This window comes from Eretmochelys imbricata, chromosome 23 (assembly GCF_965152235.1).
Source record: "Eretmochelys imbricata isolate rEreImb1 chromosome 23, rEreImb1.hap1, whole genome shotgun sequence".
NCBI lineage: Eukaryota > Metazoa > Chordata > Testudines > Cheloniidae > Eretmochelys > Eretmochelys imbricata.
Window position 1 is genome coordinate 1,603,511 of NC_135594.1, and position 17,506 is coordinate 1,621,016.

The window sequence follows — 17,506 nt, forward strand, 5'->3', positions numbered from 1 at the left end:
ACTCCTGACCCGCAGCCCCTGCCAGCCCAGCCCTGGGATCCCCCCAGCTCTGCCGGTGCCCCTCGCTCCTGATCCACAGCCCCCTGCCAGCCCGGCCCTGGGCTCCCCCCAGCTCTGCTGATGCCCCTCACTCCCGACCCGCAGCCCCCTGCCAGCCTGGCCCTGGGCTCCCCACAGCTCTGCTGGTGCCCCTCACTCCCGACCCGCAGCCCCCAGCTAGCCCGGCCCTGGGCCCCCCCAGCCCTGCCGGTGCCCCTCACTCCTGACCCGCAGCCCCTGCCAGCCCAGCCCTGGGCTCCCCCCAGCTCTGCCGGTGCCCCTCGCTCCTGATCCACAGCCCCCTGCCAGCCCGGCCCTGGGCTCCCCCCAGCTCTGCTGATGCCCCTCACTCCCGACCCACAGCCCCCTGCCAGCCTGGCCCTGGGCTCCCCCCAGCTCTGCTGGTGCCCCTCACTCCTGACCCGCAGCCCCCTGCCAGCCTGGCCCTGGGCTCCCCCCAGCTCTGCTGGTGCCCCTCACTCCCGACCCGCAGCCCCCAGCTAGCCTGGCCCTGGGCCCCCTCAGCCCTGCCGGTGCCCCTCGCTCCCGACCCACAGCCCCCTGCCAGCCCGGCGCTGGGCTCCCCCCAGCTCTGCCGGTGCCCTTCACTCCCGACCCACAGCCCCCTGCTAGCCCGGCCCTGGGCTCCCCCCAGCCCTGCCGGTGCCCCTCACTCCCGACCCGCAGCCCCCTGCTAGCCTGTTCCTGGGTCCCCCCAGCCCTGCCGGTGCCCCTCCCTCCCGACCTGCAGCCCCCTGCCAGCCCGGCCCTGGGCTCAGCCCAGCCCTGCCGGTGCCCCTCACTCCTGACCCGCAGCCCCTGCCAGCCTGGTTGCTGAGGGGTAGATAGTTCTGTGTGTTGGGGGGTTGCTGCTTGGGGGAGCTCCGGAGCCGGCTGCTGCTTTTGCACAAAACCAGCTCCCTGCCCCGGGCCTGGAGCAGCGGCCTCTAGGGCCGCCCCTCGGCTCGCAGCCTGTCGCCCCCCTCATGGAGGCAGCGTCCTGCACTTCCCGGGCCAAATCCTTCTGCCAGAGGCTCTGTAACCAGCCCCCGCATCCCAGCGTCGGGCGAGGCGTCCCTGTGGGTGTGGGGCCCCTGGCGGCCCGAGCTCCGTCCCACCCTCCCCCCACAGAAAAAGGGCCCCCCCGAGCCCCTCTCTCCTCCCTCCCCATCGGGCGCAACGAAGGGGGGGCAGGGGCAGCGCACAACCAGCCTGGCGTGGCGCACGGGAGCCGCGCAAGGTGATGGGCCGGGGGGGAGATCTGGGGGGCTGGGGAGACACCCCCCGTTTAAGAGGAGGGCTCCACCTGCCACGTGGTTGGGTTGTTTCCCTGCCCCTCCCCGGCTGTTCGCTGCCCTTGGGGTGTTTGTCTGGGGGGGTTGCGAGGTGTTGGGGGTCGGGTGGGGCTGATACTTTAAAGGGGGGTGCCTGGGTCCTCTCAGTGGGACCTGGGGGGGGTCTGTCTCTTGTTGGAAGGGGCTGGACGCACGTGCGGGTTGGGATCTGGGGCTCAGTGTCCCCCCGCATCTCCCACCCGCCTTGGGGGGGTAGAAGGGGGGAGGGTTGGAGACTGGGCAGCCAGAATGCAGTTTGGATACTGCAGCCCCCCCCCCCGCCCTTTCCCTGCCTCGACTCCCCCCAGGTCCCTCTTCCCAGCCTTACCCCTGCTGTCTTTGCAGATTTCCCCCCTTCCCCCCCTGCAGGGACCCCAGTGACCCCCCCACCCCGATCCCTGGCCTAAATCCTGCTGTCTTTGCAGAAGATCCCCCCCCCGCCCTGGTGGGGACCCTGGCGACCCCCCGATCCCCAGCCCGGGGACAGCCACCGCTTGGCACCATGGACGTGACCCAGCTGCCATGCAGAAGCCGCATCGCCCACCACCCCAGAGCCTCGGTGCCCAGGGCCGAGCCGGCCCGCCATGGGGGGCTTCCCGGAGAGCTCGTTGGGCCCCGGCCTCCCCCACGGCTTGGCCCCGGCCAGCCTGGCCCGGCGCAGCCCACCCGGGGACCTGTGCCCGCTGCAGAGCGAGGGGGCCGCCGTCCTGCTGGCCAAGTGGCTGCTGGAGGGGGACGCCGTGGGCCGGCTGCTCGGGGCGCCCAAGTGGAGGCGGCTGGAGAACAGGGACTCGGCGGCTGGCGAGCCGGCCCGGTGGCGCCGGGGGGCCGGGGCGGGGCCGAGCGGGCGGCTGGCGCTGGGTGACATGGTGCCCTGCCTGAGCGACTACGGGATCTGCGTGAGGGACGGGTTCCTGGGCAAGGCGCCGGGCGCCCGGGGTGCAGGGGCTGGGCCGCAGGGGGAAGTTCCAGGACGGGCAGCTGGCGAGCCAGTGTCCGCAGGGCCCAGATCGCCTGGGTGCAGGGGCGCGAGCCCGGCTGCCAGGGCCCTCATGGGCAGCATCGACCAGCTGATCCTGCAGTGTGCCGGGCACCTGGGCGGGAACCTCGTCAACGGCAGGACTAAGGTGAGCCCGGCGCCGGCCGCTTGGACTCCTGGGTTCTCTCCCCGGCTCTGGGAGGGGAGTGGGGGCCGGTGGTTAGAGGAGCGGGGGAGCCAGGACTCCTGGGTTCTCTCCCCAGCTTTCTCACAGACCCATTGCAAGTCTCTGCTGGGTGCTGCCTCTGTTTCCCTATCTCAACCGGATGCTGGCAGTTGGCTGCGTGGGCGGCAGGGCTGTGAGCGGGGAGCAGCCGGGGCACAGATTGACCCCCTGGTCAGCGATCCCCCTGCCCTCTGGCTGGCAGAACACCGCGCCCTCTGCACAGGGCGGGCTAAGAATGGGGCAGCCCCGGGCAGGGGGTGGGGACGTGGCTCAGGATGGGGGTCTGGGGTCTGGCTGTCGCCAGCCCCTCCGTGTCTGTGGCTCACACACTGTCTTCAATACTTTCTCCGGGCGGGCGGGGGCAGCGTAATGCCACCCTTGCGGGGCTTCGGGAGCCAGCGGGCTGGGCAAACTCGGGTCTCCTCTGGCCCAGACCCTTGGGCCCAGCTCCTGAAAGGTGTTCGGGCACCTAACACCAAGTGGGAGTTAACTGGCTCCCACCCCCCCTTTGCTCTAGCTACTAGCCCCCCTCCCCTGCCAAAGCCGGGGGGAGAACCCAGGAGTCCTGGTCCTTCTCTGGCCTCACCCCAGAAGTGGCTGCATTGGCAGGGCTGCCGGGCGCTGGTCTAGGAGCAGGAAGGCTGGAGGAAGGTGGGGGTGGGGGCTGCCAGCGTCGGCTTAACCCCCGTCCGCACGGTAGGGTTTGCCCCGGCGGGAGCCGAGCATGGCCCGGGGGGCGCTGTGGCTCCTGGGGCTACCCCTGGCCAAGCTGCCCTCTGACGTCTCTCCCGGGGCATGTGGGAGAGCAGCAAGGACACCGTGTCTCTGATGCCTGGCCGCGGGGGGGCGGGGGCTGGTTCAGAACATTCCCCCCCCGGCTGGGGTGACTCAAGGCTACGATGGTGGCTGGCCCGGGGGGCTGGAGTTGGGGGTGCAGGAGGCTGGTTGGGGTCCCCCCCACTGTCCCCAGTTCTGTCTCATGTCCCCTGGGTAGGGGGAAGGTGTAGCTGGCGTGGAGCTGGGGACCCTGGGCTGCTGTGGGGGGGTGAATTATGGACCCCCCCCAGGGGTGTAGTTGACAGAAGCCCCCCCCCCCACTTCCCACTACGCCGGGGTGGCCTCTGGGCTCAGTCAGGCACTGGAGCAGCCTGGAGTCCCTGGTGAGGGGTGTCTACTGCTGCCCACCCCCCGCAGCCAGCGACAGGGAAGGGGGGTCAAAGGGGGGCTAGGCGATCTCAGGGCCCCGCATCGCTGCTGAGATGCAGCCACTTCTGGGGTGGGGTGCAGGGGCAGCTGGTTCTACGGGGACCCCTCCCCCGGTGCTGAGATGCAGCTGCCTCTGGGGTGGGGTCAAGTGCATAGTAACTGAGTCATGTTCCTGGGTCTACTGTTTTAGAGTAAGGGAATTGGGAGCCAGGACTCCTGGGTTCTCTGGGAGGGGAGTGGGATTTAGTGGGTTAATGCAGCTGGGGGCTGGGAGCCAGGACACCTGGGTTCTGTCCCTGGCTCTATGGCTGACTCATTGTGTGACTTTAAGGACAGCCCGTCCCCTCCCAGTGCCTCAGTTTCCCCCTGGGCCCAGCAGGATGTGGTTCTCCCCAGTCCTGGCCCCACTGCCCTAGGCTGCCCTGGCCCTTTTAATCCTTTGCTCTGGGCTGCCAGTTCTAACCCCAGTGACCTAATGTGTGTGTGTGGGGGGGGCCAGTGCTGGGGGGGCAGGCAGGGCTCACTGCAGCTGGGAGGGGAGGTGTTAACCCTTTCCATGCAGCTGGAGGTAGTGGGGTGGGGTGGGGGGGGCTGCACTGGTCCCATGGGACCCTGGAGACCGGAGACCCCTCACACACCCCTGCCCCTCCCCTGCCTGAGGGACCTCCCTGGGGCGGGGGCTGAGACCTGACAAACTCATCTCAGCCCAGCCAGCTAATGGGACTAGGCAGGGCTCCCAAGGAGGGGAAGGTCCCCGGGCCAGCCAGTCCCCAGCCCTGGGGCTGGATCGGGGCCAGTGCCCCCCAGAGGGGAAAGGCCCCATCCCCCCTGCCCCACTGGAAAAAGGTCCTCTGGGGTAACTGAACCCTTCTCAGCCACACCCCCCCAGCGCTGCCCCCTTCCCGGGCCCCGTCCCTCCCTCTCAGTGCCTGGCGGAGGCGAGAGGCCCCTGGGCAGCCCTGCCTGGCATGGTGCCCCGTGGTGTTGCCAGGCTGGGGGCTGGGCGGCACGGGGTGATGTGGGGCAGGCCCGCAGGGCAGGGACCCTTGGCTGGGGGGAAGGGGGGGCAGGCAGAGGAGGGGGTGGCTGAGCAGCCGCTGAGATTGAATCCTGTGTGTGCGGGGGGGGGGGAGCAGAAAGAAGCCCCCCCCCGACCTTCCTCCTCTGCCCTCCAGGGCCCCCAGCCCCACGGCTTCAAAGCCTCAAACCGCCCCCCAGTCTGGCAGGTCAGGGCTGGGCCAGCAGGGGCTGCGGGTCGGGAGTGAGGGGCACCATGTGAACCAGCTCGTGGGGCCAGGCGTGGGGGGGGGAGCTCGTGGCTGTTTCTGCTGATGGGGGGGCAGTTTACCCCCCCCACTAGAATCCTCATTGGCGCTGGCTCCACGCAGCCCCCAGCCGCCCCATGGAGCTGCAGCCACCCACGGCTCAGACACCCCGCCCGGCTGCCCCCCCTCCCCAGCTGTCCATCCCCCCCCCCCCCCCCGTGCCAGGGTGTCCTGTTCCCGCAGCAAGGACACCGTGTCTCTGACGCCCGGCCGCGGGGGGGCGGGGGCTGGTTCAGAACATTCCCCCCCCCGGCTGGGGTGACTCAAGGCTACGATGGTGGCTGGCCCGGGGGGCTGGGGTTGGGGGCGCAGGAGGCTGGTTGGGGTCCCCCCCACTGTCCCCAGTTCTGTCTCATGTCCCCTGGGTAGGGGGAAGGTGCAGCTGGCGTGGAGCTGGGGACCCTGGGCTGCTGTGGGGGGGTGAATTATGGACCCCACCCAGGGGTGTAGTTGACAGAAGCCCCCCCCCCACTTCCCACCATGCCGGGGTGGCCTCTGGGTTCAGTCAGGCGCTGGAGCAGCCTGGAGTCCCTGGTGAGGGGTGTCTACTGCTGCCCACCCCCCGCGGCCAGCGACAGGGAAGGGGGGCGCAAAGGGGTGCTACCCCCAGCGACTCCCTGCCTGCTCGGGGGGGTGATTCCTTTGTGGCCCCTCGACTCTGCCCCAGGCTGGGGGGTTCTCTCCCATGGGGCAGATGCAGCTGGTGGCTGCCCCAGGGGCTGGGGTCCAGTGCTTGGGGGGGTGGGAGAGGGGCTGGGAGCCAGGACTCCTGGGTTCTCTCCCCCGTGTTGGGGGGGGGTCTAGTGCTTGGGGGGGCTGGGAGCCAGGACTCCTGGGTTCTCTCCCCCATGTTGGGAGGGGAGGGGGGGGGTCTAGTGCTTGTGGGGCTGGGAGCCAGGACTCCTGGGTTCTTTTCCTGACTCTGGGAGGGGAGTAGGTCTGGTGGTTAGAGGGTGGGGAGCAGGTTCTTTTCCTGGCTCTGGGCCAACTGTGGCTTTGGGGTTCAGGCTGTGGGGGTGTGGGGGGCCATTTGCTGCCCCAGGTAGAACAGCCCCACCCCCGGGGGTCTCTGTCGCAGCACCTAACAGGCCGCCCCCAACAGGCCGCCCCCCGTCTGTGTGTCTCTGGGTCCGTCCGCCCAGGTACGCCGTCACCGTCTGGAGCCAGGAGGGCGCGGAAGCCAAAGGCAAATACCAGCCGGGTAAGTGGCTTACAGCGTAGCTAGACCCTGGCCCCCCTCCCTGAGCCCCTCAAGCCAGGCCCTTGCTCTGGGGCGGATCAGGGCTGGCGCCCCCTAGAGGGGACAGACCCCGCCCCCATACCTGCCCCCCTGAGCCAGCCTGTCCCCGCCCTGGGGCGGATGGGAGCTGGCGCCCCCTAGAGGGAAAAGGCCCCGCCCCCACATCTGACCCCGTGAGCCAGCCTGTCCCCCGCTATGGGGCTGGATCAGGGCTGGCACCCCCTAGAGGGGGCAGGCCCCATGCCCCATCCCCTTCCCCTGAGCCTGGGGCTGGCCCGTGCCCCGTTCCAGAGCACGTCTCTCTCTTTCAGCCTCGGGGCAGAAGGGGGTGCAGGTGCCCGGGCCCCAGGCGAGGGGCACCAGCCGGACGCGGAGCCGGCCGGGGGGCCTGGCCCGGAGCTACTTTGTGTAGCTATTCGCCTGTGTTTGGTTTGCCCATTTGACGCCCGCTGCTGCTGCCCGCGGACTGGGGAGCTGCCTGGGGAGCCCCCCAACACCCTGCCCTCCAGGCTGGGCACCGGAGGGGGGACATTGCACTGGGGGGATGCCAGGGCCCCTGGGCGGGGCTGGGGGGGTGAGCCGGGAGGGCCGGCAGACTGGGGGCGTCTGGGGTTCCAGGCGTGTGTGGGGGGTGGTGGCTGGCAGAGGGGACCCCGTGTTTTTTTTGGGGGGCTGCCCTGTGCTGAGAGGGGCTTGGTGAGGGGCCAGTGTGGGCAAGGGGGGACCCCAATCTTAGTCCCCCAGCCCCTCGCCTGTGCGCTGCCCGGGGGCAGCCAGGGAACCTCCCTGGCTTTGGATCGGTGTGGGGGGCCTTGGACTCTGCCAAGGACGGGGGGAGGGACTGGCCCCTCAGGGCGGATCGGGGGGGGCACACCCCCAGCTTCCTGCTCATTTCATCCCGCGTGAGAGACAGAGACTGGGGCGGGAGGAGAGCGACTCCCCCGAACTGAAATAAAGTTACCTCATGGCAGCCGCTCCCCTGCCTCCTCCATTCCCCCCCCCCGGCACTTGGGGGGGGTGGAACCTGGGCACTGCTCAGCTGGCCAGCGCCCCCCCCGGCAGGCACTGCACCCAGGGCAGGGGGGGTCTGATGCCAGGATACAGCCTCCAGCATTGAAATGGTGGGGTCTAGTGGTTAGAGTGGGGGGTGGGGGAGGCTGGGAGCCAGGACTCCTGGGTTCTCTCCCTGGCTCTGGGAGGGGAGTGGGGTCTGGTGGTTAGAGCAGGGTGTGGCAGGGGGGAAGGCTGGGAGCCAGGACGCCTGGGTTCTCTCCCTGGCTCTGGGATGGTGGTGCTGTCCTGGTACCAGTCAGTGATATAACCCCTGGAAGCCCATGTAGGGCTTTGCACTGGGGCTTGGGGCAGCTAGATAGAGGGAAGGGGAGGGGAATGGTGTCTAGTGGTTAGAGCGGGGGGGGGGGGGCTGGGAGCCAGGACTCCTGGGTTCTCTCCCTGGCTCTGGGAGGGGAGTGGGGTCTAGTGGTTAGAGCAGGGGGCTGGAAGCCAGGACTCCTGGGTTCTGTCCCTAGGGGCTGGGTTGCCCGGGGGCCTGGCTGCTCCTGGCTACTGGCGGGCAGCACATGACGGGGCGCTGGCCCCCGGCTGCAGCTGCACGGAAGGGCCGGGGCGCTGGTCGAGCTCCTTCCGCCCGCAGCGATTCGCAAGGTGCCACCATCTGCTGACGGGGACGGGGTGAGACGCTGCAAGAGACCCTGGGGCGGCACCGTTGCTCTGAGAACGGGCACGGGCAGAGGCCGTGGCTCATCCCCGGGCAGTGCCAGCTTCCCCGCTCGGCCCTGCCCTGGGGCCCTGGTGTTGGGCAAACCAGCCCAGAGACTCCCCTTACCCCCTGGGTCAAGGCATGGAGGGAAAGCGCCCCACGGCTCCAGAGCTGGATTTCTGCTCTCAGTTACAGCGGCGTCAATCCGGATCAGCCTGGCTGACTGAGTGGAGTCACTCCAGATCTACCCGTGGTGCAGGATGGGGGCCAGACCACCCTGCTGCCTGGCAGATGGGAATAAAACGGGAATAAAACCACCCCGAGAGCAAAACCCGTCTGCTTCGGGGCAGGAGCCGTCTTCCCTGGGAGCAGGTTATCCCCTCGCTTCAAACTTGCTCGCACCTGGGATGCAGCAGGTGCCGGTCTCTGGGGCGATTAATGTGCTAATGACTGGGAGGTGCTCAGGTGCTGGGGTTCAGCCGAGGGCCCTGGGGGAGTCTGATCTCGGGGCAGGGGGCGCTCGTTGGAAGGGGGGGCAGGGAATTTGCACCCCTGAGCACCTGGATTTCGCAGGCGGTAGTGGAATGGGGGCCCAGCTGAGATTAGCAGCCTGCGGTCGTGTGTGTGTGTGTTTGGGGGGGGGCGGAGTTAACCCCTCGGTAGCTGGAGCTCCCCTGGAAAATCCAGCATGGGAGTGACTCTCCATCACCTGCCACTGCCCCTTAGCACCAGGCCTGAGAACTGCAGGTTGATCCAGGGCAGATTAGCAGCTGTGGTCGGGGCGTTGGGCCCCTGACTGCACCTAATGGCCATGGGCTGGGTAATGAAAGTGACAGATGCCTGTAGGGGGGGTGGCGGTGGAGGGTGAGTTGGATGCCCAAATTCCTGGGTTCTTTGGCTTCAGGATCCTGAGGAACAGGTAAGGCTGGGGCATGTTTCCCAGGCCCACTGTTTGAGGTAGTGGGGAATCTCCCTTTTTATTAGCACTAGAGGGGCTGTGAAACATACCACTGAATTTTAAAAAAATCAACCTCAGCATTGCTATGATGCCTCAGTTTCAGCAGCGACTAGTTACTAGGGTACGATCGAGGGCTATAAACTCACGAGTGGTGTGGAGAAAGTGAATAAGGAAAAGTTATTTACTTGTTCCCATAAGATAAGAAGTGGGGGCCACCAAATGAAATTAGTGGGCAGCAGGTTTAAAACAAATACAAGGAAGTTCTTCACACAGTGCACAGTTAACCCATGGAACTCCTTGCCTGAGGAGGTTGTGAAGGCTAGGACTATAACAGGGTTTAAAAGAAAACTGGATAAACTCATGGAGGTTAAGTCCATTAATGGCTATTAGCCAGGATGGGTAAGGAAGGGTGTCCCTCGCCTCTGTCTGTCAGAGGGTGGAGATGGATGGCAGGAGAGAGATCACTGATCATTCCCTGTTCTGTTCACTCCCTCTGGGGCACCTGGCTTTGGCTACTGGGCTGGATGGACCTTTGGTCTGACCCGGTCTGGTCTTTCTTATGTTCTTAACAGTTGTCAATCCAGAGCATTTCTGTGGCTCAAGCAATGGTTAATTATTAGCTACTTATGGCTTCACCACCTGGCCGATTAAGCCACTATTATCTCTGCAGTGCAGATAGGGTCAGGGGCTGTTCTCAAACCGGTAAAAGGCTTTACCTGCTGAGGACAGGCCAAGAAGCAATGGGCTTAAACTGCAGCACGGGTGGCGTAGGTTGGACATTAGGAAAAGCTTCCCGTCTGTCAGGCTGGGTAAGACCTGGAATAAATTGCCCAGAGATTGTGGAATCGCCGTCACTGGCAGGTCAGACAAAGACCTGTCAGGGATGGTCTAGGTCCCCGGCTCTCAACCTTTCCAGACTCCTGTCCCCCTTTCTGGAGTCCGATGTGTCTTGCGTACCCCCCAGGTTCACCTCTCCTAAAAACTACTTGCTTACAAAACCAGCCGTGACCATGCCCATAGTGCCCAGCACACTGTTACTGACACGGGGCCGATGTTCTCGCTGTTCCCATGTCCTTATAACAAAGGGGGGGCGATTTTGGTTGGAGGAGGGGATTCTGGGTGCCCCAGGGGTTCGTGGTCTTGTGTCCTTACAGCGCCTGGCCCGGGGCTGGGGTGGTGCTGCGGTAATGAACAGCACACAGCACAGTGTGGGGCAAACCCTGGCTGGGGTTCCTTGGTGTTCCCATTGTTTGGGGGTTGGCTGAAATGTTGTTGCTATGGGTCGGGTGTATCCTGTCCCCCCTCAGCCTTCCTGGCTCCTTCGCCTTTAAAGTGGCTTAGAAAAGCCTCAAGCACCTCGCCCAAAACCTCGCCCCCGCCTCTGACCTTGGCTGGCACTTGGCCTGCAGGAGCCGACTGGCTTTGTTTGGGGTTGATCTTCGAAGGGACGAGCTCCTGGCCCGGCCCCGCAGAGCCGCACGCCACGCAGGCCAGTGGCCCGCGAGCAGCCCCGAGTCGCTCCCCGCACTTGTAGGGAGGGGAGTTTGTCTGGAGACCCTCCCTGCTCCATCACCAGCTGTACAGGTTCCTGCCTGCTTGGAGATAATCTCCGGGGCCTCGTCTGAATCTGTCGCGGGAGGCCGAGCTGTAACCCAAGCTCCGGTGAATCACATTCTCACAGCCCTGCCCTCGATGTGGGGAGCGTTGCCGGAGAATCGCGGTTTGAGGAGCCCTCTGCAAACATGAACGGCTTAATTCTCATGACGCTCCACCCTGGGAGGCAGGACAGTTTAGAGTGGGGGAAACTGAGGCAGGGGAGGGACAGGGAAGTGACTTGCCCAAAGTCACTCGGCAGGTCAGGAATGGAACCCAGGAGTCCTGACTCTGACCCCCTCCAGCACCCTAACCACCAGACCCCCTCCCCGGGCTGCAGATAGAACCCAGGAGTCCTGGAGGCCAGCTTTGTGCTCTAGCCACTAGGCCCCAGTCCTTTCCCCCAGCAAATGAGAAGTGCTTCTGTCAAATATTTCAGGGGTCCTGAAAGTCCAGCATTGGCTGTTCAGAGAGGCTGTCACCAGCTGGGGGCTTTGAACCGGGGAGATGCAGGGCTAACAGCATCTGGCTTCGCTCCTTGAGCTAAGGGATTAGCCCCCTCAGCTGGCAGCAACAGTAGACCCAGAAACTGAATCAGTGGAGCAGTCACTAAGGGGAGATGGTGGGAGATACCCGAGCGCTGTGGGTTCGAATTCTGGGCAGCCCCCAGTGAGGAGGTGTGGATGCCTCCCCCTGCAGGAAAACAGGACCCACCGAGCTGCTTCCACGGGGAGACCCTGGTGACGACCACACACAACCTGTTCTTCGGGGGGACAGAGACCGTCAGCACCACCCTGCGCTACGGATTCCTCCTCCTCATGAAGTACCTGGAGATACAGGGTGAGCAGCGGGGGCAGGGGGGACTCAAGTTATTCCTAATGCGGGGCCCCCTCTGGGCCGGGCACTCAGGCGACTGGAGGATGGTTAGCCCCCCGTGCAGAGGGGGAACTGAGATGGGGGGGGTGTCGAGTGACTGTCCAAAGGTCACACAGGGAGTCTGTGTCCGAGTTGGGAACTGAAGCCAGGTTTCACCTCGATTCCACTGCAGTCAGGAGTGACTCTGGATTGGCCCCAGGGGAGCTGAGATCAGAATCTGGCCCCAACCCCACTGGAGTCGGGGTGACGCTGGATTGACCCTGGGAGGCTGAGATCAGGATCCGGCCCTGCCCCCATTGCAGTCGGGGGTGATCCAAGCCACTGTCTATATTTTAAAAGGGCGGGTGTAGAAATCACCAGCCAGGTCTCAGCTCCAGACCGAGCGTGTCCTTGCTGCCCCACCCAACCAGAAACCGCTTCCCATCCCGCTTGTTTCTCCGCAGCCAAAGTCCACGCTGAGCTCTGATCGGGCGGCACCGCAGACCGTCGGTAGACGACCAGGCGCACGTGCCCTACGCCGACGCCGTGATCCACGAGGTGCAGCGCTTCGGCGACGTGATCCCCATGGGGCTCCCGCACGCGCTGACCCGGGACACCCGGTTCAGGGTTTCCTGCTGCCAGAGGTAACGGGATTTCCCTCCTCCTCACGTTCGAGCAAGAAAACACGGCTCTGCCCTCCAGGGCTGGAGTCTTCCCTCTTGTCAGCTTCCAAAGGGTATGTGGAGAGGGAACGGCTGGAACCGTGGCTGGATAGACTGGCGGATGGGTGGGTGGATGGATGGCCGGATGGCCAGAGAGAGGGGTGTGCGTTGGGATGGATAGATAGGATGGGTGGATAGATGGGTGGGTAGATAGACAAGTAGACTGATAGATAGCATGGCTGGATAGGTGGAGGGATGGAAAGATAGATGGTTGGAGAGGCTGAGGGACACGTGAGTAGGTGGGTGGACAGACGGATGGATGGACAATCCAGCTGGATGGACGGGGTGGAAGGGCAGAAAATGATCCAGGTGGCTAGAGGGTGGATCGTTGGATAAATGGACAGACAGACTGAGAGGACGGATGGACAGACAAGACGGACGGATGGCTGCACCAGTGCCAGACAGAAGAACGAGTCAATGGATGGGCAGACAGACAGATGTGTGGACAGCTCGGTGAGTGAGTGGAGAAGCCAGATGGATGTAGAATCACAGAACCAGAGGGTTGAGAGGGACCACAAGGGACAATTTGTCTAACTCCTTGCCGAGGGGCAGGGTTTGGTGGGTCTAAACCACCCAAGACAGACTCTATCCAGCCGTGCCTGGGCAGAGATGGACGGACTGTCAAGATGGATAGGATGGGTGGATAGACAGAAAGACAGATGGATGGATTAAAAGACAGATGGACATCAAGATGGCTGGATACGCAGGGGATGGATGGACGGAGGGATGGGCGGAGAGATCCTCTGGATGCATGTGCTGCAGCTCTGCGTTTCCCCTGCCCAGGGCACCAACGTCATCCCGCTGCTGTTCTCCATTCACAACGACCCCGCCCAGTTCAAAGACCCGGCCTCGTTCGACCCGGCCCATTTCCTGGACCCGAGAGGAGGTTTCCGAAAGCAAGACGCCTTCATGGCCTTCTCCACGGGTACGTGTGGCCTGCCCGGTCCGGGGCTGAGGAGCGGGAGCGGGACAGGTTGAGTCTTCACTAACACGTCTACTCCAGCCCCGGCCTCGGATGGAGTAACAGGCTAGCTCCACGGCCTTGGGGTCACTGCGAGGAGAGATCAGGCCCCTCTGTGCCGCTGTGGGCCTGAAATGACCCCCTGAGAGTCCAGGGGCCACCCCAGTGGTAGGCTGGCCAGCCCCAGCCCCAGCCAGCCTGAGCCAAGGCAGAGCACCGGGAAGCGGAGCAGGGGCCCTCCTGGGGGCGGAGCGTGGGTGGGGCCATGCTAGGCTGTTTGGGGAAACACAGCCTCCCCCCACCTGTGATACCCACCACCCATGCTGCGGTGGCTATTCTCTGCCCCCGGGACCCATAGGGGGCGGACTGGGGTTGTGGCCGGAGTGCACTGCGCTGTGGCTATTCTCTGCCCCCCAGGGCCCATAAAGGGGATGGAGCATGAGTTAGAGCAGCCCCAAGGCTGCTGTAACTGACACTGGGGGCCGGTCCCCAGAATACAGGGAACATGAAAGGGGTCTTAAAGGTGCCTGAGCCACAAATACAGGGAGAGGGTAACCGAGACTTGGGGTGCGATGGATCCTGACATGCCTCTCACCCCCGTGCACGGCCCGGACGTCACCGTGTTTCTTTCCCCCCAGGGAAGAGGATCTGCCTGGGCGAGGGCCTGGCCCGCATGGAGCTCTTCCCCTTCTTCACTGCCGTCCTGCAGAGCTTCGCCCTCACGCCCCTCGCCTGCCCAGAGGAAATCGACATCTCGCCCTTGATGAGTGGCCTGGGGAACGTGCCAGGTCCCTACGAGCTCCGGGCTGTCCCTCGCTGAGCGAGCCGCTGTCCCATCCCGCCTGGCTCCCCCTTTCACAGCCTCGTGTCCCGCAGCCTTTGAACGCATGAGATGAGCTCGCCGGCCTCGTCGCTTGCAGTGTCTAATCAGGACGGTGGTCTTCTCTCTTTTCAAAGTCCTGAGCTCCGGATTTGTGAGTTTGGTTCAAGTTTTCATTAAACTCAAATACAAATAAAAATTGTCCAGCTCTGGGGGTGATAGAGAAAAGTTTATAAACTTGACTCGAGTAAAGAAACCAGAAGCAAATAAAACAAACCCAAATCTCGGCCAATCCCGTGATTTTTTCTTGAGTCCTGATCTGCTGAACGCTGGGGGCTGGCCGGGCTGCTGTCATTAAAGGGACTAGCCAGCGGGTGTGGGTGGGGCAGAGCTGGGAGAGCAGCCTCCTGTTCTGTTGTCTTGCATTTTGAGAGCAGAGAAAAGCTGGAACAACAATCGGAGGGTTGGAAACCTGCCTTGCTGGGAGAGGCTCACGCATCTCGCTCTGTTTGGTTCATCAAAACGATTGATTGGTGTCTTGCCCGCAGCTTATAAATACGTTCATGGGGCCTAACGGACCCGTTACGCTAGAGGAGAAAGGCAGAACCAACTCCTGGAAGCTAAAGCAAGGCACATTCCAATTAGAAATAAGGCACAAATTTAGGGCACAAACTCCCTGGGGGAAGTGGTGGATTCTCCACTGTTGACAACTTTTAAATCGAGACGGGATGTTTTTCTGAAAGATCTGCTCTAGGAATTATTTTGGGGCCGTTCTCTGACCGGATCATTTCATTAGACACAAGTTAGTGGGCTCCGTAAAAGTCAAATGAACTGATCATAATAGTCATTATTGGCCTTAAAGTCTATGAATTCAAGTTTTCCTGAGACAATCCCGTTTTCCATAGGATGTCCTGGGAATTTCTTTCAGGCCACCTGAAAAGTCCAAGTTTTCCAATTCGTCCATCTGCAATGTTTGGCCTTTTTAATAACTACAGAAAACTCCTCTTGCTGCATGGGGGAGAATTTGCGAGTAGTTTTACCGGAAAGGAAGGTGCATTCAGGGTAACGACCAGTGTTTGGAGCGAAGAGTGTTTGGAGAGTGCATCTCTTAGAGGCTCATTTGGTGGTTGTTTCTGGCTAGGTCTGAAATTCTAGGGGCTTTCCCAAGCTTCATAGCGCATGGCCCAGGAGGGCAGCAAACCTCTCCGGTGTCTTTCACCACAAGACACGGCAGCCAGAAGGACGGTGGCGAAAACAAACATTTCTCCTGCTCTGGTTGCTCTCAAAAGGGCAGAATTTGGCCCAATTTAGCTACCGCAAAGCCAGGCTCTTTATATTTCCTCCGTGTCTTTATTTCTGCTTGAAAGGCCACCTGAACAAACTTGTCAGGGCTCCATGGAAGGAGAAGGTTTAAATTCCTCCCACCCTGCCAACATGCCCACGGTTAAGCTGATGAAAGGGGTTGTGTCCTTAACACCTTCCCTCTTGCGGTGAACTAATCTCAGGAGCGCTTAGATTGTTGAAAGCCTGTTTTTGGGATGATGGACGTTTTCATCTCCCACTGAGCTACACAGCTGCCACGGAGAGCTGGTGCCGTTGCAGCTCCTGCCGGATTTTCATAGGGTGGACGTGCCGCACTTTCCAAAAAGTCCCTTTTCTTGGGCGCTGGTGCTTCGTTACTTACTCTGAAAAATGTAGACTTCAGAGGTTAAGGGTCCCTTCTTTGGGACTCTGGTTCGCACCTGCTCACTGTCGGCAGTTCTGGGGGGTTTCATGGGGAGGCGTGTGCCATCTTAAATCCCCAGCCGCCTGAGTCATGGGATTCTGTGAGCTCAGCTTTTGTTTTGGTTTGGGTTTTTTTAAGCACGTTTCTAGTCTTCACGGTGGCAGAGAAAAATGTGACCTACAAAACCAGAAGCCAAAATATATTCTATACACAAAGCTCATAATTTCTGTTAAGCCAACCTTGCTGTGTGTTTGTTTGTTTGTGTGGTACCAGCGTCACGCTGTTTGGACCCTTTGAGTTCAGCATGACTGGAAAAAACGTGAGTGACAGGTGGGGCGTTGCTCCCAGGAGCTAACTGAGCCTGACCACAACTAAACCTCTTTCCTAGGTTTGAGTTTTTTTAAGCTTCTTTGGGACTCGTACGACATTTCTGTTCATGCAGCACCTAGCGCAGCGGAGTCCAACTGGGTTGGCTTGTCGGTGTTCGCACACTATAGATGTTCAACAATAATCAACAGACCTAGCGTTTATATAGTGCATGTGATCAATAAATCTCAACACGCTTTACAATGGAGCTCAATAGCATTATCCCTGTTTAATAGATGGGGAAACGGAGGCAAAGAAGTGGGGGAGAGAAGCGACTGCCCACAGTCACCCAGGAAGCCAGAGGAAGAACTGGGGCTAAAACCCAGGTCTCTTGAATCCCCCGTCAACGCTTTATCCACTAGGCAACACTGCTGCCACCCAGAACAAAACATGTGCGCCATGGGTAGGATAGAAATAATCAGCTCCGCTAGTGCAAAGAGACAATTATATAAGTGATCTTGTAATTACACACTGATGCTTCGTTCAGCTGTTGCGTGACCCCTCTGACACAGCCAAAATGCCGAGGTACACTTGGCCCTTTTCAAATATTACTCAACGTCTTGGCTGGCTCCCTGCTAAAACCGCTTGAGTCTGTTTGCCTCTTTCGCTCCTTTGTCCTGCTGGTTGGTTAGCCTGGGCTGCGGGTGAGCGTTATGTGAGCTGTGTCCTGTGTTCCTAGTTAAATAAAACTGGTTTTATAACGCCAGGTAGTTTATTTTCTCCTTCACCTGCGTGGCAGAATTGCAGGCTCATGGATTTAAGGGGGGGTGGTGGGGGAGGGACAGGACAGGTCACCATGGGGGCAAATATAACCAGTCGGCTTCTGCAAGGTGGTAGATTGAATCGTGCACCTCCTAGTGATGCTGGTAGAGTGGTCCCATGTTTTAAACACCAGGGTTCATTCCCTGTAGAGTTACCCTGGTTGATTCATGAAGATATGCTACGGGAGGAGAAGCCAGAGGATGTTACTGAGTCAGATAGGCTAATATTTGTGAATCACAATAGCAGACGAATGATGTCTTTTTTTATACTCATTGTAAAGTTAACCTGTGGAACTCATGGCCACAGGATACTGTGGAGGTAAACGGGTGACATTATTGGACGCTGTGCTCTTCTAGACCATTGCTGGAATAATAATAATAACCTAGTTCTTTTCATCCGTAGCTCTCAATGTCTTTTACAAAGGAGGCTGGAATCTGTAGCGCCATTGTCCATATGGGGGAACTGAGTCACAGAACAGTGAAATTATTTGTCCCAGGCAGCAGAGCCAGGACTAGAATCCATGTCTGTAGAATAACATGGTACTTTTTAAGAAGGAAGGCTAATGACAGACGTTCTTATTGACAGGACAGTCCTACTCCTCTATTAAAAACAAATCTGGCCGATCTCCTGGCCTCATTAATACCCAGTGGGGCTGAAGCTGGGATTAATGTGCC

At 61.5% G+C, this 17,506-nt stretch overlaps 1 protein-coding gene across 1 annotated transcript; it reads left to right on the forward strand.

Moving 5' to 3' along the window:
• The first annotated feature begins 1,957 nt into the window (after positions 1–1,957).
• Positions 1,958–13,978, forward strand: LOC144279252 (uncharacterized). Its single transcript, XM_077840742.1, is given in 9 exon segments — positions 1,958–2,500; positions 3,279–3,375; positions 6,188–6,310; positions 11,320–11,460; positions 11,857–11,880; positions 11,957–12,097; positions 12,100–12,119; positions 12,981–13,122; positions 13,797–13,978. Coding segments are annotated over 9 exon segments (1,413 nt in total).
• Positions 13,979–17,506: the final 3,528 nt, after the last annotated feature.